Genomic DNA, 26,928 nt, shown 5'->3' on the forward strand with positions numbered 1-26,928 from the left:
ACATGTCTCTACAGGAATGTCCAAAGCATTATTGCCGTTTTCATTTATTCCAATGGGGAAAGATGATTTGAAATACAAGGATGCTCACAAAAACTAATTAAACACGCATCTCAAGGCACCATCTCGAAAATATCTCAAAATGTATTTCACAACTACCTATCTTAACTTGTCATAGAAATTTACTGTAAACTTTTGGGATATTCACTGAAAAATGTCCAATCTTTTTAAACGCAAATTCCCATACACGGGCATTCCATTCCTTTTCAAACATCCAAACTATGTCTTGCTATCAACTGATGCATCAGCAACAAGCTGAGAAAGGCTGCACTTCCGGACTGAGAGAGCACCCACGCCCACCTCCATGCAGGTCTGTGAGGGGGCTTGTCAGCGTTGAGGCAAGGCAGAGTGTGCGGCGCGTCCGTGGGGGAAGCACCGGGCGGGAGGTGGCGGAATATGCCACAACATGGACAAGCCCAATGACGCAAGGGCTTTACTCAATATGGGACAGGAAAATACTTGCGCGTAAAAGCGCGGCGAGACGCTTCAAACTTTCACACATGACGTGAAGGCAGCTTTTGTTTTTCTTACCGCGGCACATCGATGCATACTTCCACCATGACATATGGGCTCTTGCTTTTTCTTCCATTTGTTCTCAGCATACAGGGGGTAAGTAGAATGCACATTAAACAAATAGATCAACATGAATGTTTCTGTGACAAAGTGCACACTTTTTTTCAGCCTGCGCACGAGACCGTTATCTCAAAAGAGCCACATACAAAGAGTCTAAAAGGTAACACTACACGGTCATGAACTTCAGAGCTGAAAGACAAGCATTCACACTTTTGTTCTTGACAATTGTGAGAATGCTCAGAGTCAAGCGTTCACACACTACTGTATTGTCACAATTTTGTGCAAATGCTGAATGTTTCAAGCCCTCATAAGTATCCACAAATATACAATTTATTGTGAGAATGCTGAGAGTCAAATGTTAAAATTTTTGTTTCCTTCTATGAACAGTTGTCACCACAGCTGGCAAGGTATGTGCACTTCCATTTCGCCAGGGCGGAAGAATTCATCACCACTGCATCACCGTCATCGCCTCGAGACCGTGGTAAGTCCTCAAGGCGGAGGAACAGGAAAATAGTCAAGTACGCTGTAATGGTTAAGCCCGAAATGTGAATTCCTGCTTTGTAATAAATACAAATTACAAACTTCTGATGGAAATTATTCCAAAGAGTGCTGTATGGTTTCTTTTGTCTTCTCACAGGTGCTCTCTTACATCTAATTTCGACCGGGACCGAAAGTGGGGCTTCTGTTTGCCTGAACGAAGACAGCCCAATGGTTAGCATGAGTTTATACAGTACAGTATGCTAAGTTTTACAATTTTAAAAATGTGCATCATTTCACAAGTTACTTCATGTTAAAGATTAAATAGCTCTTAATATGAAAATAAAAATGAACTGAGCTGGCACCGTCTTACAAATGCAATTATGCCATCTATTAACAGAAAAATGGCCTCAATGCAAATCAATATCATACTCGTTTTTTACAGTACAGTACATCTTTTTAATTTTAACTCAATTTTATGAATTATGAAATTACTGTATCAATAACTAAAAGACACAGTCATTTTTCTATTTGTTTAACATTTTTTTCCCACTTTTATGTTAAATGTATGAAAACGTTGAAAAAATATTGTATTGTACATTTAGAGCACACATAAAATTTGCAATTAATCGTGAGTTAACTATTGAAGCAATGCGATGAATTACGATTAAAATTTGTAATCGCCCGACACCCCTAGTTTAAATGAATGTTTACTTTACTATAGACGTGCAGTTGTGTAAGCCAATTCTGTTTTGTAGTAGACATATTGCACTGAATCTTTTTTGAAGTGTGAAATGATTCCAAATATTTGGAACTTCATCATCAAATGAAAATGTTTATGTTCCTTTTCTCTGCTGACACTTATTACTATGTAAATCTGCACTGACATTAATCCATGAGGAAAAATGATCACATCAAAACCCTGCAATACAGAAAAAATAAATAAAAAATCAGTGACCTAAAATTAGATTGGTACGATTAAAGAAAAATCTAACATAGTGAGACCGCGAAAACGGAATCAAGATGGCAAGGAACGATTGCTGGTGTTCCGTGAGATTTTGTTCTAATGTAAAAATACACAATGTGCACTAGTGTTTATATACTAGTACATATTTGAATATTTTCTTAGTCACTTTGCTTTTTTTCTTCAGTCTCTGTCAACGTGTCGCGAAGGATCACCAATCCGTGTCAGGTGAAGCCGTGTCAAAACGGTGGCATCTGCACGCTCTTCACACGGGAGCTCGCGTTCGAGTGCTCCTGTCCTGATGGCTTTTCTGGAAAACTGTGCGAGCGCAGTGAGTATGCCACATGTGAGAATACAATTTCTTATTGACTGTTCTTTAGCGGCTTAATAGTCAAAAGGCGCATCAACGTAGATAAATCGAAGTGCTGACTGCTTGTGTTCAAATGTCAAATGTAGGACTGAATGTTTATTAAAACAGAGCTCTGCATTAAATAGAAAATACAAATCATAAATGGGAAAAAACTGCATAAACTACAGTGAATTATCGCTCTGTAAGAAATAGAAAATACACTATGGAATGGAAAGGAGTCCAAAACTGCACAGTCAGGTTTCTTTTGTTTCATTCACCTTTGTTTGCATCTGCTGTGTTTTTAGAACAGTGCTACGAAACCATACACCTGCGCCATTATGATGCCGGCGAGTCTTGGGGCCGTATTCACCTCCGCAACGTGGAACAGTGCACGTGTGTTGGTGGCAAAATCGAGTGCCAACGAGCCCGCTATACGAGTAAGACTCACGCGACACGGCTGTCTTATTTGCTTTAGTTACCGACACCTACGGTAGCACATCTTAAATATACTCAGCTCCTGGCCAAGATATTATACGGGCCCCACACCCTTCCTTTGATCATGATGGAAGAAAAGACAGATTATATGACTCACGGTGACTAAGGAATGGTATTTTTGAACACACCCACAGGTCCATTGGGTTCATGAGTATTTACAGAAAGGAGTGAAACCGCAGAGCTTTCAGGCTTCCTCAAGTAAATCTGATCTTTATCATGGGAGAAAACGGACACTGATTAAAGCTCAAAGCATCATTGAATAGGCACTCGCCGCCATATTTCATGGACAACCATCCAAATGATCAACTGTAAACACAAAGCAAAGATAATTAAAACTATGTTGCCTCAAATTCACTTAATGCTAAAATAAATGGAAACTGCCATTGAAATGCTAATGCTACCATTGAATTTTGACATAACGATACTCACATGCATATATTCTTTATCCTCTATGAAAAATGACTACGGTATGCAACCCAGTAAAGCATGGCCTGACATCACACGTTTTATGCATCCAGAGTGCCGCTCCAACCCGTGTCAGAATGATGGAACATGTCGGATGATCACAGCCACCGGCAAGGAGGTGTGTAACTGCCGACACGGCTACGGTGGACCGCACTGTAGCTTCAGTGAGTATAAACAAATATGACATTGACTCTTCATCATCCTTTCCTTCGGCTCCATTTCCAGCGCTCTTCTACTGTCCCTCCAAACCCTTCGCTCTGCTCTCAAACTCTTTGGATGTGTGCGCTCGATTTGCTGAAATCAAGCCTCGTTCAAATATCAATCAAATGCCATTGCTAATACCTGGAAAAATCGATGCGACCTTAGGATGTTTCTTATGCATACACGACTACATGTTTTGAGAAACCAAATAATATAAGTATCTGTTGACGTCTATGCTGATACAACGAGGCACTCGATAACGGCAATGCCAGTGTTAAGCCCACATCCGCATGCTGGTGTCACATTTGACTTGCTTGTTTTCAAATTGGAGTAAAAATATTGAAAAAAAACGTCTTTTGTTTCTCCAGAGCCAGAAAGCGATTGCTACAACAGTCGGGGCACGAGCTACCGAGGCGTGGTGTCCACAACGGCGTCTGGTGCCCGCTGTCTGCCGTGGAACTCGGATCTGCTGTACGACGAGCTCCATGTAGGCACGGTGGTTGCCGCGCCCCTCAGGGGTCTCGGGGAGCATGCATACTGCAGGTGTGTATGTTGTGTGCAAATGCAGTGCCTCTCTGCTAATTGGCTGTCTATGTTTATGGCTTATGTCTATGTTTAAGAAAATAACAGAAGAGTAATATGCTGTTGATAAGTATTATTCACTCATTCATTTATTCATTCTTTGAACCACTTATCCTCATCGTTGACATACTGGAGCCTGGAGCCATCTCAGCCGTCAAGAGACTATTATATATGATTATGCTACAGTAATATCTGTACAGTGTGGGAGGTGTATTAATTTACTGTATTGTATTGAGAGTGATTTATAATGAAATATAAATGAAGTATAATACATACATACCTATGAGTAATGCACAAAACATCTGACGATATGCAATACATATATGCATAAGTTCTACCGCGCCTTGAGAGAAAACCTTGAAAGGAATTATGTATAATAACTCGCAATAGGTGGCCAACAAAGATGTGGCAGGTCCAAGACAAAAGGGAGGCGCTGCAAGAGTTTGTGTGTAGAAATAAATATTTTAATTATTTATTATCATAGTATTATGGCCTATTGTGCTTCATGTTTAATCTTTTTAACATAAAGCACATTAGTAGAGCTGCTCTAGAAATAAAGTTGAGTGAGTTGGTATGCAGTAATTCTCCGCATATTCACGGTTCACTATTTACATGTTCTCCTGTTTTTGGTGCACCCCAAGATGCCACGAGATGCCACCAAAGCTGTGTCTTGTCTGAATATGAATTGGTGTCAAGGAAGTACATTTAGAATGAGAGACAAGTTTTGTATATCATGGAGATTTAGTTATATATTAAGTTTAGCTTGGCATGTCGGAAGCGGCAAAGTTTTGGTCGCATGTGCATATACACATGAGCAATTTTAGTGTATTTTTTTCCCAAAATCAAATCATTGTTTGATCATAATTTGGGGATCCATACTGTATATCATTTCAACTCTTAATACATAAACATTGCATTTATAAAAAAAAATTGCGGGGGTGGGGCATCAATTACTCGTAAAAAAACAATTATTCCCGTGCTATTGGAGTCAAGGCAGGATATTTCACAAACCGACTGGTGGGAATGACCAGAAAAAAATTATTAAATTACAATGTATTTGGAATATTTACCGATAGTGAAAAAATATAATAGTAAAATATTTTTATACTTTTACTATATCTTTTTTTTTCCATAGTGTCAAGGAAAAAAATCCCACAAAATATTTTAAAAGAAATTCTGACAAATGAATAGTTTTAGTCCAAAACAGATAAATTGAGTCAGAACATGCCTGTGTGTGCAGGAATCCTGATGGAGACAAGATGCCATGGTGCTACACTCTGAGCAAGAGTGCCATCTCCTGGGAGTACTGCGCAGTGCCCTCCTGCAAAATGGCAGTGTGTGAGTATACATGCTGAGGGAAATATGGTCATGGAAAAAAAATAATACAAAATGATGATGAAAATGAACAGTGTAGCATTAACTAATTAATTTCTTTGCATAGCGTCTTCCCGTAGGATGAACATGTTCAACACGCTACCCCAATTGGACGACTCGGACCGCTCTGTGCCAGCAAAGAAGCCGGTTTGCGGGACAAAGCACAAGAAGCGGGTGTCCGTCGCCAGAGGAAGGATCATGGGCGGAAACTCGGCTCTACCGGGAAGCCACCCCTGGATGGCGGCCGTTTATATCGGACAGTCTGATTTCTGCGCTGGAACCTTGATCGCCTCTTGCTGGGTCCTCTCGGCGGCGCACTGCTTTTTCCGCAAGTATGTCTCATTTCGCAAAACAAGTTAGTCATTGGTGGGAAGTCAGGGATGCGACTGTTAGATATTTGTGACCAATCAGATTTCAGCCTCTGTATTGCCATGTCAATATCATTCGGCCAGGGCATTCAGAGCTCATAGTGTTTAAATCATTCACTGCCAGCCCAGTTAAAATGGATCTTTGGCGTGTATAGCCGTCAATGGCACTGAATGAGAGCTTTAGGCTATTAACCCTAAGCCCCCTATAACATAATAAGTCTGAGTACAATATAAGTATAATCCTGTCTAAAACAAACATATTTCATAAACGTATCATGGTATCTGGCCAGAGTCAAGTTGGATGCAGTTGCTGGGTCAATTTTTTTTGCTTTATGTTACGAGCCAAAATTTGTGGTGTGTGTGTAAGCTTTAGATATGCTGCTGCTTGAGTTAACTTCAGAAAAAACATTGGAAAATGCATGACATTGTATGTGGGCAAGGAGAGATATCAATTTTACAAGTATGCTTCTTTATAATAAAACAAATTATTTGTATTTTGTGATTTTTGGTGACTACGTCAGTCCCCTGAGGTCACAGCTTCGCGTGGTGCTCGGCCAGCACCACTTCAACGTCAGCGGTCCCGACACACGCACCTTTGGAGTGGACAAGTACATCTTTCCTAAACAGTTCTCCGTGTTCAACCCGACGCTCCATGACATCGGTAATCACACACATACACACACACCCCCACACACACACACACACAGACACTGATGAATCACACAAACTAAGTGACCTCATGCATGCGTGCACAGCTGTGCGTCACTTAGCAGCTGCGTCCCTGCGCGCCCACTCCCCTCATAAAACAAACCAAAAAAAGGTTTACCGTTTGTTTCTTTTCTTTTCTTGACCTCCCAAATGGGCCAGTTCTCATCAAACTGAAGAAGCAAGACGGCCGATGTGTGAGGCGGACGCCGTTCATCAGGCCCATTTGTCTTCCCGAAAAAGGCGTGGCCTTCCCGGACAACTACTGCTGCGCCATCAGTGGCTGGGGATACATGCATGAGAGTGAGTGAGATCATACAAACGTACTGTATTTGTAAATAGTTGAATCCTTAAAAAACCCTCCGTCACACTTTGAAACACAAAGTTTTTATAACACACTGTTTACACATTGTAAACATATGTGAACACAAAACACCACAACTTTTAAGGTATTCCTTCACACCTGTTCTCACTAAATCGCGTGGGCAAATAAGAGTCGCAATGTGCTTGCTTCACTCCCAGTTGAATTTTTAAGTTTAAAACTGACCCATAAACCAAGATAAATAAATGTTGTATATTAAACACCAAAACGTTCAACCGAACCATTCAATTTCATAAGGTCCACTAGCTTTAGGCTAAGATGTAATGCAAAAAGCTATAGACAAGTTAACTTAAATTAGCATGGTCGTTCGAAAACTTGAGAATCCCCATATTTATTCTAGACTCTAGAATCCATTGCCTGACATGGTGCTGTTGGTGTACCGTGAAGTGAGCCTTGAACGATCGTTAAGGATACAATAGGTGAACCATATAGCTGGGGATTACTGAAGTCTGATGTGTTTTTTTTTTTTTTTTACAGAAGCAGACGGTTATTCCAGCCTGCAGGAGACAGGAGTGAGGCTGATCAGCCTTGACACCTGCAGGAGGGCAGAGGTGTACGGCAACCACGTCACCGCAGACATGATTTGTGCTGGCCTCAACGGCTGTGTGGACGCCTGCCAGGTAAGAAGGTGATATCTGTAAAGCTAGCAAAAATCAAGAGACGTTTTCTTTAGTCAATGACCTCATGACTTTTAGTTTTTGTTTAAGGGTTAGTTTACCAAATAGCGCTAGATCAGCAATTCACATTAGATTAGCAATTAGCGTGAGATTAGTCATTTATTAGTTATTTAGTGTATTGTATTACAAAGCAATGTGCCAAAAGGATTGCTCACTTTGGGTACGCTATTGCCGTCGCTAATGCAGCTATGGCATGCACTTTTGGTCAGGGGGATTCTGGGGGCCCGCTAGCCTGTGCGAAGGACGACGTCAACTTCCTGTATGGGATCATCAGCTGGGGTGAGGGCTGCGGCCGCTCAGGAAAGCCGGGCGTTTACACTAAAGTGGCCAACTACATGGACTGGATCAATTCTGTGATCAGACGGAAAGCCAAGAAGATGTGAAAGGAGATTTGTGAATAGTTTAATATTTTTTGTTTTATTTTGCTGTTGATTGTCGATGACCTTTCTCCAACTGTGAAAACAATAAAAGACTGAATAAATACTTTTCGAAATGAATGATGATTAAGCACTTACCACATCGCTTTTAAAATGACCATTTTATTCTTACAATATATCATGACTTCATCATAAAAATACACATTTATTCTTGTAAAACTTTTATTGTCATCATACTACATTATTCCCTTTCGATAACATATATCTCATAAAAGTCCATTAAAATTTTACATTTTAGAAATCCCAACTCAAAATAGTTCTTAAATTGCACACAGCAAGCTGAGTGTTTGGCTAATTGTGTTCAAGCTTTTACGATGCACTGGCATGCGAAGTATGCGTTTCTTCGGGTGGTCATGCCATTTTCCATGCTGCTCTTTTTGTTGTTGTTTTCAAAGGCTGGGACTTTGGGGTGAGGGTGGGGGTGGCTTAGCGAGCGAGCGAGGGCGCTGCAGCTATTTTGAAAGTGACCCACCTCATTGGGGCAGCCAACTGTGCAGCTGTCAGGAACCATGACTGAAGATGACCGATTCGGTTGTCGTGGAGGGATACGCCAGACTAAAAGAGGGGAAAAAGGTAAAGCTTTATTTGGATTCCCGGGGTTGAAAGTTGGTACTGATTTTTAATGAAACAAGTCTGACGTTTTTTTGTCTTTCACAGTGGAAAACTAGGTGGATCGTTCTTCGCAAGCCGTCGCCTGTTGCAGGTAAAAAACAAATTGTGAACGTGACAGTGTTCTAAATCTTTTTATGATCAAACTTCGTCAATGTTCTTGGATTTTATTCTTGTAAAATGGCTAACTGCTTCCTACTACTTAATTCTAATCGAATCAGTTCTCGAATTTTTCTCACAATATGACTTATCTTGGAAATGACGACTATTCTCATAAAAAATGCAGTCATTTATAATGTTCCTTTTTTTTGTCACAAAAATACAATTATGACTCCTTTTTCTTCTTAAAATTCAAACTTGCTAGTTTGGAGTGTCCATTATTGTTATCCGATTAGTTGGATTTTGTACGTGTTGGTTCCACATTGTGGGCGATTTTGTTCTCCAGAAAAATGCAACCTGGCTCTGGTCCGCTCTTTCATGCCCATGTTATTGCAGCTGTCAGCGTTAGTTGTAAATTGACATTGATTGTGACTGCATGCTCCACATACTTACACGGACCGCTTTGACGCCTCCAGATTGCCTTGTGTTGCTGGTTTTTAAAGACAAGTCAGACAAAGTCGACGGGAACAAAGAGCGGGCTAGCGTCACTCTGGAGGAGATCTGCGGCCTGGAAAGCGGACGGTGGTGCGAGGGCGCGTTGTTCTCGCTAGCCATTCTCTGCCTGACCCAGGCGGTTCTGCTGGGCTTTGACAGCAAGGAGACTCTGCAGGCGTGGGAAGTCCGTCTGCGCTACAGCCTTGGAGAAGGTGAGAGGAGTCACTGTGATGAGGACCTCTTTAGATTGAGACTATTGAGTTCACATTAACTCACCTGCTTATTGGTCATAGGGTCAGCCCTTTCTGGGTCACCTTTAGGAGTCATCCAGGATGTAAATGTTGATTAGTCTAACCCTGGTAGATCGGGTTTTAAGCATAAACAAGACGTCACTTACTCATCAGTCATGATCAAATTGAGCTGTTGACAAGAGCACACCTGCTGATATGTTGTAAGATCAGATCTTTCTAGGTAAGGTTTGCAAAATGACAAGAGTGTAATTGTTGCAACCCCAGTACAGCAAGTTTTAGGTGTTAATTTGATAAAGTTTGAAAAATGCCTACATCAATTCAGGATACAATACGGAATCAAGGTGAATCAAGGTATTTATGTAGAGTCTAAAAGCTGTGTTTGCCCTGTGTGCTATATAGGAACACTATATGTTACATAAGTAAGAAACTCATAGGCGCCACTAATAGCAGCTGGTGGCGGCGGTCCAGCTGAATGTTAAGGCGGGTACTAATGGTTACATTCGGGGACCTTCCAGTCTTTTGTGTGTGCAGTTGACCGCATAATGCCACTGAGTGGGCTATGTCATGGCCAGCAGAAATGTCACTTGCCTGTCTGTGAATGTGCCAAGGTTTTAAGAGGTTGACATTTCCTCATATTCACAGTAACAACAAGCACACTAATGGAGAAGGATGTTCATTCCATGCTGAAGTTATTGTGCAATTAATGTCATAAAAAGTGCATGCAGTCTGTCCAACAATAGTCCAACACAGAAATCACACACAATTCTAGTGGAACTGTACATAATACTACATGCACTGGATGACAATTTGAGTTGGATCGGGCTTTTGATGCAATTTCAATTAATTTTATTTTGTTTATGTTGGGGCCAGTTCACAGGTTCAGTGTCGGAGTCTTGGCAGGAACAAAGTTAGAGAGCGGACCTGCAACCCTTCATTTGTGCAACAATTTGCTGGCTCTCGTCAGAGACGCATCCCCCGTCGTCGTGGGCCACTGGAACCTCCCGGACCTACGCCGTTATGGGCCCGTACCAAACGGATTTGTGTTTGAGGGAGGAACGCGGTGTGGCTACTGTAAGTCTACCGGACATGTCGGCTCAGGAACAACTTTGCCAAAGTTGCTTTAGTCACTCTGATTTAAGGACAATGGAGAACATCTGCTGGTATAAATGTTTTACAGGGAATGATTCAGTCCTGAGAAAAAAGAACGCCCACAGGCATGAGTCATTCACTGGCTCTATTTTATTTGTCTTGGCAATGCATGTTTTTGGTGATAAGTAAAGGCCCATTTTGAATGAGCCAACCACTTGAACTTTATTATAATATTTATTTTTATTAACAACAATGAATACAAGATAAACACGTTCCTAAATTGAATAGAAAATGCCATAGGCAAGCATCAGGCGTAAGGGCCATGTCTTGACGTGGTGGGTGGTCTCCGGGACAGGGTAAACATTCGGACCTTCTTTGAGTGGCAGCAGGTTTGTTGCCACAGGGAGGTCAGAGAGAGGCACTCTGCAATGTTGTAGAAAGCATTGCCAAAAAATCTGAGGCTGTCATCGCAGCAAATGTGTAACAAATTCCATATCTTCACTCTGCAATTTCATGTTTTATTTGTAGGTAAATTGACAAAATGCTGTTGAAGTTTTAATACATTCCTGCCCTTAGTTTCCCACCTGCACTTCACAGGGGCTGGCGTTTTCTTGCTTACGTCTTCCGAGAGCGAACAGATAAGCTTCTTGTTCGACTGCATCGTCCGAGGTATCTCCCCTACCAGGGGCCCTTTCGGCCTCCAGCCTGTCCTGCCAGGTCAGTAGTGGAGATGTTTGACGTCGCGCCACCAGACATAAGGCACATCCCACAGGAGCCACAACTCAGTGTGCTTTCTTCCTCGAGTGCAACGGCAGAATGAGTCAGAGGGATTCCACAGTGGATGGAACTGCTTTGATGCCACAAAATTATGACTGGCAGATGCTTTTGTTTTCTTGTGTGTGTATGTGTGTGCGTGTGTGCGTGCATGCGTGCGTAATTGGCATTATGATTGGCTGCCTTAAGCACTGCCTGCAGTCACCACTACTGTTAGAACAGCAAATTCAGTTGATTGTTCGATAGAATATGATAAAGAGAACTAGAGTGGGGATTTCAAGGTCCATCATATTCTGCTCCTGGATGCTAATCGACTTACAATTAATAAATTATGAATGGAAGGAAAATGACCAAACCACGCTTTACCTAAAATTTTGACCACATCCTTCGTGATCAGTTTGAGGGTATACACATAGCCTTCAACAGACCTGAGGATGCTTACTTCCTGTACCTTACAGTATACATATTGCCTTATCTAGAAGACGTGTGACTGAAAGCTACTGCTCTTACACTGAAACCAAGCGAGACAAACTACTGTATGGTTACTCGTATTCGTAGGACCAAAGAGTACAAAGGAAAACCTTACACAGGACATAGCCATATGCTGCTTTGCCATATGCTGCTTTACCAAGTCTAAAGACCAGGTGATCGCAGGTAGCAGTCTCCTCTGGTGAATTTCCATAACAATGTTCAAGTTTAAAGTCTTCCAACTCAACTTGTTTTTGTTTTAACGCCACATTTAACGCCGCTCTCATTCTGTCCACTTTTAACACCTCCCTGATTTTTAACAGCCAATGTTCTTGCCGACATCACAGTAAATGTGTTTGGGTCACCTGCGGGGGCTTGTGGATATTCTTAATTTTCCCATATCTGTACGCTTAAGTGCAGCCTATTCCGGTTGGAGAATAAATAGAAGCGAGGGGTTCACACAAGCAGAGCAGACAAAGCCACCTAATCACTTGAGGCATCCATGATGGTACATGGCCACAGCATTCTGCGATATTGTTCACTGGGTGGGTAGAGAGTGCCCCCTTCAACTCAAAATAAAATACTGTACAGACCATTTGATCCATTATTTTATATTAATATGTTTCCATTTGCAGCCTTTTATTAATATAATTAAATTAGTGAAACTGCTAAACCACTCTGTACTAAATTATACTGTGTTTTGCCGGGTAAAAACAGCACTCCTGGGTAAAGTGTATCTTAATGTGACACAAAAGTAAAATAAAAACGTGAACTAAAATGACATGAATGTTACAGACTAAAAAGAATATATATACGAGAGAGGGTCACATGGTCGCACAGTGGCGCTAAACGCTTACAGCACTATTAATAAACCATGTTGTGTTGCACAGACGCCCCGTGTGACCCTCTCCAAGGACATGCGTGCACACGTGGCCTCAAAGCCTTAAGCCTCAAAGACTAGGTGTATGTTTGTGAGAATGCAATCGATGTAAATATTGATTACAGTAGAGGTCATCAGTCAGCGCTTAGTGTGTTGGGCTGGTTCTAAAAAGATTACATATTTAAGCAGTCTCACAGGATTTTCATTCTCTTTAACTGACTGGCCGCTGGGAACGTCACGCGTTCTTGGATAGAGCACTTTTGGTTTTGATTGAGATCATTCACTATAGCCATTGATAAATCAAATACAAGAAAGTAGCCTACCAGCTAACAACTTGTCATCATTCTCTGACAGATCCAAACACCAGTCAGACCAACTCTGATGAGCGGCTGAACCATGAGACGCGGGAACTTGAGAAGCGACTGAGCATGCTCTCCAATCGGAACAGCACAGGTATATTTTACTAGTCCTGACCATTATTTGCATTTCCATTGTTTGCACCACCCACAGTGATTATGCTGTCCATCAAGATACAAATTAAGCCCGTCAATCTGACTTCACTCACTCTCGTGATTTATCTTTGTTATTAAACAGCTGCATAATGTATGCGCTGCTGATTAAATCCCTTAAACGTCTTGTTTGCAGCGTCATCCATGTACTGTGCATCCCCTGGAGGCGATGACCGCAGCATATCCAGTTCTTCGGACACCTCAGACACCAGCCAATCGGACGGTAGCGTTTCCAGCCGTTTGGCCATTTGGACCGAACCCGGAAGCAACCTCGCAGACAACAATGTTGTAGGCAACAAAGTGGCGAGTGTAGAAAAGCAGTTGGCCAACCAAGATGGGGGAAATGCTTCAGGAGTCAAAGACCCCAGGCAGCTACAGGAAATTGGTCGCCAGAGCTCCTTAGACAGCGGTATTGCCACCGGTAGTGATTTCTCTTACTCTGGAAGTTTTTCCTCATACACAGGAAGTCTGGACATTAGCGGTACTGAGGATTTTGGGTCGGGTTTTTGTCTGCCTCCCCACTTGGCTCAAGATCTTAGCCCTTGTTCTTGCCCCAATGTTTCAGGACACGAGTACAAAGTACCAACTTCGCTCAGGTATCTGTACGACACTCCTAGGAGTCTGGCACATGAATACCCCAGTTTAGCTAAGGACTCTCCTGATCCTGTAACAGAGTCTTTAAAGGGGGTCTCTGAGGGTCATCTCAAATCAGTGAGCTTACACAACAGGAAAACAAGGGGGGCAGCCTCTAGTGACAGCCTCGAGTCCTGCACAATCAAAACCATCGTGACCATCTGCTCGGTATGCGGTGGACTTCAGGTGAGGTTGCCATTTTGTTTTCTCATGGAGTTTCTGAATACTTCATTTTTGAGTCCACAGACGGTGGAAATGCCATTGTGATTTGTTTTCACAGTTGACAACAGTTCATCTACAAAGTAATCGTTGTGAATCCTCATGTTTCATATAATTTCACAGGGGGCGCCCTTCCGCCCTGCAAGTGGTGCAATAATACCTGCATTACCAGGTAGGTGCAATTATCTGATAAACAGTGAACCCCCACTATTCGCTGGGGATAGTGACTCCGCAAGTAATTGGCCTACAACCCCAAAGCTTTGTAATTGTCTTTAGATGCCACAAGACGGTGGCAAAGCAGTAGTTAGGTCTAAATGAAACTCCGCAACTCACTTTCTTGACACCAAGATGCTACCAAATGGAGCACTTTAACAGAAAATAGGTGAATTTGTAAATCCCCAACCACGGATACACAGGGGTTCACTGTACAGCTACCTTTGCACACCGCCTCATGTGTTTTCTCTTGCATGCACGAACCCCTGCATGATTACAAGAACCGTTGTGCTCAGAACAGGTTTCTGCTTCCCCAAGTGATATTTCCCATCCAGCAAATCAAAGTGTTGACAAATCACCATGCAGAAACAATGGCGGCATTGTTGTCCCAGTTCGCAGGTCAGACAGGACAAGTGAGGGTTCACCACTTCTCAAAAAAGGCCGGGAGAAACTAGCAAGCCTTTTAGCCGAGATCCTGCATTTTCCCAGAGTACCCAAGGAATCAAATCCCAAACGCCATAATTTGTATGAAGCCATGAGTCCTGCATTAAACCTCAGACACCCACCACCATTCGGCTCTCATGCACCATCAACTGATGTCATTTACGAAAACTGTTCCAAGTGCTGTGGTGCTCGTTGCCGCCCACCGCAGAGGGGCACCCCTGCCAAAGTGCGCCACAGAATCTTCAGTGTGCAAACCTTCCTAACTGAGCTGCACCTAAAGAAAAGCGCAGAAGAAAGATCTTCTCATGAGGCACTTCAGGCCAACGGTTCAAATGAAGAGATGAACGGTCAGACATTGACTAGTGAAGAAGGTAAGGACCTCTTTTCATCTGTATCCTTGCAACTTTTTCGTGCTCTCTCATCGCAAGTGAGCCATGGATTTTTTTCTTGGACTTTTTTCCCTCCAGTCCTGTCTTATCTTTCAATTTCCTTTTGTTCTGGATCCACTTACAAGGTCCTTTCAGAGCATCACCGGTTCTATTTGTTCACAGTTCAGCTGTGAAATGATCCACTATTTACACTTGATGTGGTTATATGACTTTGATAGTGACATATCACATTGCAATCTGTTACGGTATTGTACCAATACAACATTAGATTGATACTGTAACTGCTTTATTTTTTGTTGGTGACTAGACTGATGTCTAAGACATGCTAAAGATAATTAACTATTTCGATAAATCACATTATCTTTTAAGATACAGTATCGAAACGTAAAGATCAGATATTTTACACATTCACTTCCCTCTTCTTTGTTCCAAGTTTTTGATTGGCTACACTGATGCAGGTACTCTGTTTTAATAAACAAAGTGCCAACTACCTTGAATAACAATGTAAATACACTAAGCTTATAATTGAAAAATTTATTAAGTGATTCAATACTATGCATTTAGTACACACTACATATGGAAACAAATGCCCGGATACATACATATTTTTAAATAACATTTAACCTTTTCTTTTAGTAATGCAACGATTAAAAAAACACACACGCAAAAAAACTGCCATTTAATTGCTTTTGAAAAAAAACTATTCAGTATTAAAAGAATCTGCATCTTGCATGCAGCTTGGGTATGTTTCTTCATGCTCTCATGATGTAAACCTACGATTGTGTGTGAGGCTAAGAGTGTGCTGTTGTTTTGTATTATACTTATTCATTTCAGGAATCATGCATCACAAAATTAAGGTTTCGATCATTTTTTCCCCCACCCCTTGCCAGACAAAAGGCCCAGTGGCAGAGGGGAGCGGCACAGATCTGATCCTGCTTATGAGATCATGGAGAGCAGAGCACCAGAGAGAAACTCAGAGGTAGGCCGATACAAAACTCCATAATCCACTTTTCTGCTATCACCTGCTGACATACCCAAAATTTCTATCACTTATAATTATAATAATAATAATAATAATGAAAATTATAGCAGCAAGATCCCGGATACAAGCGGCAGAAATGAGTTTCCTCTGCAGGGTGTCTTAGAGATAGGGTGAGAAGCTCAGTCATCCGAAAGGGACATAGAGTCGAGCCACTACTCCTCTACATTGAGAGGAGCCAATTGAGGTGGCTCGGGCATCTGGTTCGGGTGCCTCCTGGACGCCTCCCTGGAGAGGTGTTCCGGGCCCACCGGCGGGAGGCCTTGGGTACGACCCAGGACACGCTGGAGAGACTATGTCTCTTGGCTGGCCTGCGAACGCCTTGGGATCCCGCCGGAGGAGCTGGTTGAAGTGGCTGGGGAGAGGGAAGTCTGGGCTTCCCTCCTAAAGCTGCTGCCCCGCGACCCGACCCCGGATAAGCAGTAGTAAATGGATGGATGGATGGATAACAGCAATAAACAGCTATTGTCTATCATGCTGTATAATGTAAATTGTCCTTCAGACTTCGAAAAAAATTATCATAAAAATTAAATCTATAACTTTTGTTGTGAATTGGCACTACGTGAGCAGCTGCAATTGTGTCGTACCAGTACAGTATATTTTTAATTATGTGTGCAAACCACTCAAGTCACACTGTTACGTGTGCTGTCCTTTGATACTCATAAAAACAATTAGTTTTTCGTTATTTTAGAAACATTTTTTCATTGTATTTGTCTTGCAGGTGGATGAAAAACGAAAGTACGAACTGATGCTCAGCTGTGGTCCACAAAAGTTATTTCAAGAAACGGAAGGCAAGGATGACCACATTACAGTATCAGCGCAGCAGATGATACTACTAACTATTAACATGTTACTTATGCACAGCAAAGTGTTGGGGTTGAGACTTGAGATTGAAAACCACATTGCACAAATTTTTTTAGACGGATTATTTCTACTTCTAGTATTTCCTATTCGTAAATTTGCTCCAGAACAGTGGTTCTATTGTATTATTTTATATACACTATAATAGTACTTTTATTCAACGTTCCGATGAGCGCCTCTCATTAGATCAGCCTTCCCCTCAAACGCAGTTGACATTTCGCCACGCTCTGCCGATGTATGTTCAATGTGGGCACAAGCCGTTCGCTGTAATGACGCCCATTACAGAACACAGCGCTTGTGCAAGGATCAATTAGATTTCAAGGCTTCTTTTAGACATCGCCAAAAGGCTCAACCGGCATCTAATTGCCTTGCAGAGTGTCCCTGTGGGCTTTTTGCTACAGAGCTGCTGATAATGGCTACCTTTGAATTCATATGTAACATGGTTAGAACACCACTTCACGACAATACATCTTTTGTTTTTGTGAATCAAAAACTAGGGTAGAGATGATGCAAAAGTCAACGATAAGCAGCAGACACAGTTTGCAATTGTATCTGAATTATTTGTATTCATCTAGGCATTATGAATAGAAAGGTTGTACTTTGAGTTGAGTTACTGTACAGAGTAAATAGTTTTGTATTCCAGAAAAGCTCTATATAAAACCAGTGCAATTTTATTAGAAGAACGCAACTCAATTTATTTATGAAGCACTTCCAAGAAAAATCTCAGCTAAAAATCGGACATACTGTAAGACAATTGAACATAACGTGATTTAGTGACAAAATAAAGTAAAAACAAGTAATACACTAAAATAAGGGCAGCCTCTTTATATGAGTGGAGAGATGGAGCATTTACAGGAGGACTCCAAAGTAAAGTGCATAATTAGGAGACATGGGCCATGTAAATTATTATTATTTATTTTTTTAAAGGACAGTGGGCTGTAGTTTTTAGATTCCTGGCATACAATAATCTGCCACTGTGAACATTTTGCCTTGTTGATAACACCTGAATGAATTGTAAACTCATAAAAAGAACCATCTTGCTGTTTCTCTTGCAGGCACAGCGTTAGCGTACCCCCCAGAGGCTTCACTTGCCGAACGGCATCGCGGTGACGCCGTGACGTACGTCAATATTCCAGTGAGTCCAACATCCAAGAAGCAGCTCAACTACATGGAATTGGAGCTGCAGGACCCTGGCACCCGGGGGACTGTAGTACCTGCGCCTGCACAGAGTAAGGGTGTGTCCAGAATAAACTACCCTTAACCCCCTTTGAGAGCATGCACTAGTTAATACGCAAATAGGGACTTCTGTACTCCCCCAGAGACACTGAAATCCCAAAAACCCCACACCAAGGAACTAGTAATGAGTTCTTTAAACTAACTGCCCCTTTACCAGTAATCCCATTAAAATAAATAAAATCGTTGTTAGGGTTTTGCCTGGTTTGGTTCCAAATGCAAAAAAGCAGGGAGGCAAGGCAGGACAGGTCTAAAAAATTTACTTAATTTTGAAAGAACAAAAAGAGGAATAAAAAAGTCCAAAAATGAGTTTCAAACTAACGAACCGAAACAGGGCATTAATTAACTACAAAAGGAAACAAGCCATGACTTGGGGAAAACTTGACTGCCAAAGACAGAAAGAAAGCAGGGAACTAAAGACAAGCAAACTGATGAGACGAGGAGCACCTAGACAAGACACGAGCGGCTGAGTTAGCTGATTGGAAGACACACCAGTTGACGAGCACAGGCAGAAACACACCCAAAAAAAAATGCAGGACAAGACATGAACCACAAGAAAACAAGACACAGCGTAAGAGAAAACCAAATAAAATCCAGACAACAAAAACACAGAACATGACCATTCCTTAAACTTTACAAATCGGGTGTTCTGTGTTCTGTCTCTAAAAATGGACCGGTAAGGTTAAACCCTAAAGTTACCATGATTTACTGTACTAAGAGAATCTCTGCTGTGTGTGAACAGGGAAGGACTCAACCAAATATGCCCAGATTGACATCACTGCCACAGAGACAGCCCACAAGGTGGGTACCCAGCATGCTCTGGGTCGCCAGGAGGGCCTGCACACCCTGGAGTGGAGAAAGAAGGGGATGCCGCATTAACTTCAAGGACCAGCCTATGACAGCAAAAAGCCTCCATTTACTGTACAAGTACTGTTGTTTTCTGAATTTGTAGTCCTGAGTATTTGTACTATTATTCCTAATACTGTGTGCCCAGCTAACAATTTTTACTGAAACTAATTATACAAAGTTTATATATATATATATATATATATAAGTTTATATATATATATATATATACACATACATATATATGTAAATAAATTCTCAGATTGATGTAGATTGCTAAGTATAACAGTGACCCCCATGCATGTCCAGATGCATGTATGGGAGAAATAAGAGTATATGGCTGCCATTTTTAGTATTATAAAACAATGATCATTTTTAACAACACCACCACTTCCTTCTGTATGTCATTTGGATACAAAATTATGCTAGCAAAAACTTTAAAATAAAAGAAGAAAAACAAGACAATTGGTTTTACACTGATGATGTTTAGTGAACTAAAAATGCCATCAGCGGTTGTTTTGTATGTCTGAACTGATTGGTCGTAAATGCTCAAAGCCTGTAGGCTTTAATCGCATTTTCCAAACCCAATAAAGTCCATTTGACCGACGTTCTTCACTTTGATTACTGGACTCATGAGCACCTTTGGCTAACACGAGGTGAGAATGAAATCCATAATATCATGAGAAAAATGTTATGAGTGTAAACAGCTTGTAGCTGAACAGCAGTGGTGCGACTGCTCGTTTCTCAGCAATCACACTTATTACGCATATTTTGACATCTCAGCATTGCACAAAAAATAAACAGTGAACACTTGTCTCTCAGCATCCACACACTATCAAAGCTACAAGCAATTTGTACAATTCCTTCTCTTCTTTTGGCAGCTCCTTTCTGGCCAGCAGGTAAAATGTGTTGTTGTGGTTGTCTGGGCGGCGGTTACATAATTGCACTAAACAGGCGGCCATTCTCGATGTGTTGCCAGTTAACAGGCGTGAACATTTCAGGCGAAATTGAAGACGCAGCTCAAGAACGATAAGAAAAAGCACATTGAGTGACACAAACTTCCATTCGTGCCTCTTTTCTACAATGTTTGCTCGCTCTCACACAGAAATAAATAATTGCAAAGTTTAATGGTTGTTTTTCAAGCTGCTTATCAAATGCAGAATGGGATGACCGCAGACTTCCTGACCATCGTGATAATGGGTCGAAAATGGCGACAGAATCAATACGCTGGTTCCCACTGGGGTCTAGGAAACCCACACCAGACAGCAGAATGGACTTTGGGAAACGAAACAGCAACAAGCATCAGGGAGTATTTTGCACCAGCTACTCACAGTTCTTGAAAGTCATACCATTTGCGTTTTGGTGATGAAGTTGCATTTTGTTTTGTTTTTTGTTTTTACACTAATGTAACTGAAAAATCAGATTTTTACAAGAAAAAAATATATCAAGAAAGCTGTAGTATTATTCTAAATAATATAGGTTAATTGTTATTCCCAATAAACAAGAACTGAGTATTGGAATCAAAGGACCCCGACCCATAGCCGTTTCTTCCTATAGGCCAAGTAGGCGGCTGCCTAGAGCCCCCAAGTCAACAGAGGGCCCCCAAGCTCTATAGTCTCTACCTAGCTCTGTCCTCTCTATAGCTCTGTAGTCTTACCTGAGGACGATTAAAATGTCCTGTCTTTATCTGTCTCTAATATTTGTTTATTACATCCCCTTTCTGTTTAAAAAAAAACCCCATAGGATATAAATAAAATAAAATGTGATTACACAGTTACTACGTCACTAACTGTATGAGAATGATTGACAGCTACCCATCTCTACCTTTTCCGTTAGCGAGAGTACTAAACAAAACAGACACTGTAATGGCATCAAAAAGTTATCTCAGCGGCGCGGGAAAATGGAAGGAAAAAGAAAACTGAAGGAGAAAAACGGTCAAAGGAGAAAGGTAAGGCACTTGTTGGTGATGAATAGTTGGAGGCAAAACTCTTGTTTTATTTTTAGCAAGTTTGTTTATTTGTTTTGCTAGCCTGCTCGCTAGCCTCTGGCTTTTATTTATAGATGTTAACCTTCCCTTGGCCAGCCCCAAGTCCAACTAGTATAATATGTAAGATATTGTATGCTTAAAAGTGACACATTTGTAATTGGGTACAAGCTTTAAAGAGACACTGAACATCACAATTTTTCATATAAAAACAGATTAATTTTAATATTCTGTATTACTGCAATATTACTGTAATTTTACTCATGGTCTATTTGCTTGATAACCTTTGCCATTTGCCGAAACACTCAAAAGCTGTTTTATTTATTGACGTAAAGAGGACTGTCAACTTAAGATGTTTAATTTTAACTGTAGTCTGTTTTACTCATAAAATAGGGCCGGGTTTAAAAAAAATCTAATCGATATCAAATCGATTTTCCCATAAATTCTTTTTTTTTTTATGAATAAATCTTAGGGTTTCCTTGAAATGTGCTGTACAAATGAATTTAAATGTATTTTCTTACACTTATGAAAGACCAAACTTATCGCACTTTAAGACAATTCAGAAACATTTAAATTTATATTCACAATTATTGAATTAGAATTATGAAAATATTTTCATCTCATCCTTGCTGATGTCAATGTTTGTGTAACACTAAAGTGATTATAACACATACAGTGTTACTTTAATTAATAAACTAAATTATTTTATCAGTTACTTCATCCGCAAAATTCAATTTGAAATGTAATGTTTGTGGAGTTTTTATCATGTCCTTCATAGTTAAGAAGAATGGATGTTCAATAATTAATCAATATCGATTGAATTGAAGTGAATCGAATCGAACTGATCTCTGAAATTTGAATCGATTCCCAGCCCTATTATAAAGTGTAATAGATTGTGGTATCTTTGAAGACCATCTAAAGGGTTAGGAATCTCTTCATTGTAGTTTGGCAAACTAGGGGCCACCAAACAGCATCTTGCCTAGGGTCCCCATGAAGCTAGAAACGGCCCTGCCCCGACCCACAGTTTGGGAGCCTTTTCTCAAGGAAATATGTGATCCATGTACTTAGTTTAACTTGATCATGTTTGTCTTCAGCACACGATGAGTTTACAGCATTTAGATGAGTAAAAATCAATGATCAATTGTGTTAAAGATTGCCAGTTGACAAGAGGAGAGTCAAAGAGAGGAGAGGAGGGGCGGGACACATGAAGCATCAGTGGGATGCGAGAAAAAGCGGGGGAGGGAGCGTCCGTGCTGCACACACATCACATTGCATGTGTTGCCTTTCAGTGCACACGGATTGTACCGGGAATTATTATTATGACGCCAGGATGGATTGGCTTAATGGCACCGGACTGGACACGGTCATCCACCTAAACTCGTCCTATGGCTACTCATCGGCGACCGTCGCCAGCATCGCCGCCCTCGTAAGTTTCCTTATCTTGTTCACTGTGGTCGGCAATGTGCTGGTGGTGATCGCCGTGCTGACAAGCCGGGCACTGAAAGCCCCCCAAAACCTCTTCCTGGTCTCCCTGGCCACGGCCGACATCCTGGTGGCCACTTTGGTGATGCCGTTCAGTCTTGCCAATGAACTCATGGGCTACTGGTATTTTGGCAAAGTTTGGTGCGGCATCTATTTGGCGTTGGATGTTCTTTTCTGCACGTCCTCCATTGTGCATCTATGCGCAATAAGCCTGGATCGTTACTGGTCAGTCACACAAGCAGTTGAGTATAATTTAAAGCGGACTCCCAAGCGGGTTAAGTGCATCATCTTAATTGTGTGGCTCATATCTGCCTTTATTTCCTCACCGCCCTTGTTGTCTACGGAGGGAAACCAGGAGAGAAGCGCTCAGCCACAGTGTGAGCTCAATGATGACAGTTGGTACATCATCTCCTCCAGCATAGCTTCCTTCTTCGCCCCTTGCTTCATCATGATCCTGGTCTATGTCAGGATTTACCAAGTGGCCAAAACCAGAACCAGGAGCATGTCGGAGAAGAGGCGGGTGGACGGCGGTGAAGTTCCAACAGAGAATGGGCACTGCGAGTGTCCGCCCACCCCCAGTCAACGGACGGCCACCCAGGGCCAACACACGGAGGAAGCCGACCTGGATGAGAGCTCTTCATCGGAGGGTAAAGGTGGAAGGAAGCAGCCGGACTCCCCTCGGGGGAACCCTAGGAGGGGCTCCTTGACCAAACAGGCAGCGTGTATCTCCAGAGTCAGCAACAAATCTATAGATCTTTTTGCCTCCAGGAGGAAACGGAGGAGCTCCATCGCACTGAAGAAGCTCACTCAAGCCCGGGAGAAGAGGTTCACATTCGTCCTTGCCGTGGTCATGGGGGTGTTTGTCGTCTGCTGGTTCCCGTTCTTCTTCAGCTACAGTCTGTACGGCGTGTGCCGAGACCCCTGCAAGATTCCGGACACCCTTTTTAAGTTCTTCTTCTGGATCGGGTACTGCAACAGCTCACTCAACCCAGCTATATATACCATCTTTAACCGTGACTTCAGGCGTGCCTTTCAAAGGATCATGTGCAAGTCGTGGAAAAATTCCTTTTAGGGTGACAACCTGAAATCTCAGGTACCCTGTTTACCAGACCCCTTCATCAAGTTCTGCTCCTCAATACAGCCATCTACACCATCTTCAACCGCAACTTCAGGAAGGCCTTCCAGAGTATAACTTGAAGTTTGTAGAAAAAGTCCTTCTAGAGTGGCAACCTAAAATCTCAGAAGGTTGCAGGTTCAAGTCCTAGTTCACATTATTCCCAGGCCCCATCTTCAAGTTCTGCTCCTCAATGCAGCCATGTACACCATCTTCAACCGCAACTTCAGGCAGGTCTTCCAGATCATAACATGCAGGTTGTGGAAAATGTTCTTTTAGAGTGGCAACCTGAAATCTCAAAATGCTGCAGGTTTAAGAAACGGTTCCTGATCTTCTCTAGCAACACACTGTACGGTGTGTTAGGGACTTTTGCGAGATCAAGGTCCGCCTACTCCAATTCAGGTCTTCAACCCAGCAATCTACAGCTGCTTATACACAACTTCAGGTGGCTCTTTCAAAGCATCCAGTACAAGTCATTAAAAATATTGCAGAAGGTTTCTTGGTTGTTTCTAGTTTGTGTTCCCTTGTGGTTTCCTTTCGGTACTTGCAAGACTGGAGGGATTACCTTTTTTGAGTCCCACTTGGGAAGTTCCTTGATTGATGACATGGAAGGACTAAGAAAGAATCTCTCTCCAAATGTTCTGAACTCCTTTTTCCATGACAGTGGCCCTGAGCAAAATGATGCTACCATAGCAAAGGCCCACGTGAATACAGCTCTCCTTTTCTTATTGTTGACGCTTTTTTAGACGGAAAACTTGTTGGACCAACACCACTTCTGCTGGACGCAGCAAAGTAGTGTGCCGTATTGCCTCAGTTGTTTCAGACGCAATTAATACATCGATCAATTAATTTTTGGTATTATGTCCACTTCCAATTCCCACTTTAAATGGATTCAAATCAATTTCTGCTAGAATCCAGTTTTTTCATTTTACCTTTCACTTTGAACCAAAGGTTTTCAAATTATGGAAGCTCCAACAAGAGCTGGGTGTATGCATACACATTTAAATCCAAAACTAACCTCACTCCAAAGTAGAAGAAATTCTTTATGCCATCTAGGAAGCGGGTACATTTTCCGTCAAAGCTTGGCTCCACACCAAAGCGGCTTCAATTTCCTGCCAGTTATTGGCTGTAGCTAGTAAGGATATGTGGACTGGAGGCATGCAGCATTTGTTGGCTGAGAACAATTCTAGTGTACTAGCAGTACTGTAGGATGTATGTGTGCCATTCAACATGTCAAAAAACTCTGCTGTTACAAATGATGATTATCACAGCATCACTACTTAGCTCAGTGGTTCTTCACCTGGGTTCGATCAAACCCCAGGGGTTCGGTGAGTCAGTCTTAGGGTTCGGCGGAGGTCAAGACACACATCCGATTCAAATGATTTGTAACGATACGTCCTTCTTGGCCTTCATTGGCTGCAGGTGATCACGCTACATTGCTAGGCTTATCTGTGCTGCAGGGAATATGATGGTATGTTATGTGATTTCTTTATTATAACCCTATTCAACAATGGAGGTCGTAAAGTTTTATTTTCACAAGAATAAAGTTGCTAAAATAAAACTGCAAAGTTACAAAAATAAAGTTGAGTCAAACTTAAAAGTCAGTTTGTAGCATTGCAAATCATAATTTATTCAACCAAATTTTTGTTTCAGGAGCACAACAGGAAGCAACTCTTGACTACGCTAGCGTCGAAGTACATATTTGAGTGTAAAATCAAAACCGATGTTCCAAATGAGATACAGGCTGTATGTGTGTTACAATTCTAACAGGAACCCTGTCTCATTTCTCCTACATGTGAGTGTAAGGTGAGCCAACGATATTTTTAAATGTAAAAAAAAAAAAGAAAAGAAAAAAGAACTGTTGAATAAGCTGTCAGTCACGGAACAATGAAGATGTCGCCCACCGTCTCTTTCCCATAACGTACCTCTGTCAAGCTTTTGTTATGCCCATCATAAATGGAACACATTTATCGCTGCCTCGTGAGCTCAGTTTAATTCAAGCTGCAGGGTTTCTGTGGACACACTGTGATTCATTGCAGTGGGAAAGGCATAATGTCCCTGAATGTGACATCTGTATTGAGTCCTGCACAATTAATGAAATCGCGCTGACCTTGTGTTGGTGGCCTTGCGAACTGACGAGGGACGTTAGAATAAGAAATTGTCACCATTTCAAAAAACGTAATTTCATCGGTTGAATAGCAGAAGAAACAGTAAAACGAGTAGCATGAAATTTTCAAGATTTCCAAAATGTAAGATTTTGAAGAATGGTAAATTCATGGGTTGTTGTGTCTATCTATTTATTTGATCCCAATGTATTAATCTTAACCTTGGATGAAATGAGAAGTAAGATTAAAAAAAAAATGTTGAGCACAACAAAGTGGAACCTTGAGACTCAAACGCAATTCATTCTCTTGCGTTAGTCTACTTCCTAATTTGTTCTGGCTTGAGACTTCCCAATATTGCATAATCTCAAACATTTAGTAGGAAGTTTGACAACAAATTAAGGCCAACAAAGTCTGAAGTCACAGATCATAAAACCTTCATCTACTACAGATGCAATACTTGCTTGCAAAATCAATAAAATATTGATGTCAACGTTTGCTAATAGCAAGGAAGGACTTCTATTAAATACAACTCCGTATACTGTACACTTTTATTAGACCTAATGTAATAATTACCTTAAACCACCAGAACATGATGAATAAACCCGTTTATTTTATTTTGTTCACCCTTATTTTAGTTGGTTCTAATGAATGCTAATATGCACGACACCTTTTAAAACATGCTGATTTAATGCAGGAACATTCATTAGCATAATGAGAGCATAATGCTGAGGAGGAGTTGTCTGCTGTCTGTCTGTCTTTTATTTGATGGACAGCTGTGTGGAAATACATAAAATGCATGCATACTGACCTCAAGTGGTCCTGATGAAAAGTGCACGCTCCTGGTCACATCATTAGGTACACCTGTACAAAGGAATGAATGGAATGAGAGTTGAGTTTATATTAAAATAATAATACATTATTATAAACTAAACATTAGGTTCTACACCTACTGTAAAACAGCAAACACGATTTGGCAAATGCCACCACCTAGCAACAGCAATGAAATATTACATTATTGCAAATATATATAACATGTTGTACCTTAATACCATTTCACTTATAATATAATTGCCATGAAAAATAAAT

At 41.4% G+C, this 26,928-nt stretch overlaps 3 protein-coding genes and 1 long non-coding RNA gene across 8 annotated transcripts in view; 3 read left to right on the plus strand and 1 right to left on the minus strand.

Moving 5' to 3' along the window:
• LOC147159660 (uncharacterized) overlaps positions 1–26,928 on the minus strand; it is a 66,239-nt gene that overhangs the window by 28,485 nt on the left and 10,826 nt on the right. For both annotated transcript variants that reach the window (XR_015090541.1, XR_015090540.1), the window contains exons 4-9: positions 26,651–26,703; positions 9,586–9,665; positions 9,268–9,511; positions 8,579–8,661; positions 6,732–6,893; positions 5,392–5,484 (exon numbers count right to left, since the gene is read on the minus strand). This is a non-coding gene — a long non-coding RNA (uncharacterized LOC147159660). The remainder of the gene's footprint in view (positions 1–5,391; positions 5,485–6,731; positions 6,894–8,578; positions 8,662–9,267; positions 9,512–9,585; positions 9,666–26,650; positions 26,704–26,928) is intronic.
• Positions 289–8,122, plus strand: hgfac (HGF activator). Its single transcript, XM_086059803.1, has 14 exons — positions 289–666; positions 739–790; positions 1,018–1,111; positions 1,268–1,341; positions 2,259–2,402; positions 2,726–2,857; positions 3,434–3,544; positions 3,950–4,124; positions 5,404–5,501; positions 5,605–5,869; positions 6,427–6,566; positions 6,773–6,913; positions 7,470–7,612; positions 7,879–8,122. Exons 1-14 carry the CDS (start codon positions 601–603, stop codon positions 8,050–8,052), a joined length of 1,809 nt encoding a protein of 602 aa, XP_085915929.1. The 5' UTR covers positions 289–600; the 3' UTR covers positions 8,053–8,122.
• On the plus strand, positions 8,585–19,733 carry LOC147159664 (protein Dok-7-like). Of its 4 annotated transcripts, none has more exons than XM_086059798.1 (13): positions 8,585–8,679; positions 8,764–8,809; positions 9,291–9,521; positions 10,431–10,631; positions 11,247–11,366; positions 13,126–13,224; positions 13,417–14,099; positions 14,256–14,304; positions 14,642–15,160; positions 16,069–16,157; positions 16,939–17,008; positions 18,134–18,313; positions 19,054–19,733. In XM_086059798.1, the coding sequence occupies exons 1-13, from the start codon at positions 8,626–8,628 to the stop codon at positions 19,188–19,190; spliced, it is 2,478 nt and encodes an 825-aa protein (XP_085915924.1). In that variant the 5' UTR covers positions 8,585–8,625; the 3' UTR covers positions 19,191–19,733. The 4 variants fall into 4 exon arrangements, with proteins under 4 accessions (XP_085915924.1, XP_085915926.1, XP_085915925.1 ...); XM_086059800.1 differs by having other exon boundaries at positions 14,738–15,160; positions 19,054–19,732; XM_086059799.1 differs by having other exon boundaries at positions 18,134–18,307; positions 19,054–19,730.
• On the plus strand, positions 22,415–25,153 carry LOC147159665 (alpha-2 adrenergic receptor-like). The gene has a single exon (XM_086059500.1). It carries the CDS (start codon positions 22,415–22,417, stop codon positions 23,693–23,695), a length of 1,281 nt encoding a protein of 426 aa, XP_085915626.1. The 3' UTR covers positions 23,696–25,153.

The sequence above is a fragment of the Leptonotus elevatus genome, chromosome 17 (assembly GCF_054856555.1).
Source record: "Leptonotus elevatus isolate MCC_2025b chromosome 17, RoL_Lele_1.0, whole genome shotgun sequence".
In the NCBI taxonomy this organism is placed as follows: domain Eukaryota; kingdom Metazoa; phylum Chordata; class Actinopteri; order Syngnathiformes; family Syngnathidae; genus Leptonotus; species Leptonotus elevatus.

Coding starts and splice junctions, on each gene's coding strand:
- hgfac (XM_086059803.1), top strand. CDS start 601: ATGCATACTTCCACCATGACATATGGGCTCTTGCTTTTTCTTCCATTT. Junction 791..1,017: donor ACATACAAAGAGTCTAAAAG/GTAACACTACAC, acceptor TTCTATGAACAG/TTGTCACCACAGCTGGCAAG. Junction 6,914..7,469: donor CTGGGGATACATGCATGAGA/GTGAGTGAGATC, acceptor TTTTTTTTACAG/AAGCAGACGGTTATTCCAGC.
- LOC147159664 (XM_086059798.1), top strand. CDS start 8,626: ATGACCGATTCGGTTGTCGTGGAGGGATACGCCAGACTAAAAGAGGGG. Junction 8,810..9,290: donor CAAGCCGTCGCCTGTTGCAG/GTAAAAAACAAA, acceptor TGACGCCTCCAG/ATTGCCTTGTGTTGCTGGTT. Junction 13,225..13,416: donor CTCCAATCGGAACAGCACAG/GTATATTTTACT, acceptor TCTTGTTTGCAG/CGTCATCCATGTACTGTGCA.
- LOC147159665 (XM_086059500.1), top strand. CDS start 22,415: ATGTGTTGCCTTTCAGTGCACACGGATTGTACCGGGAATTATTATTAT.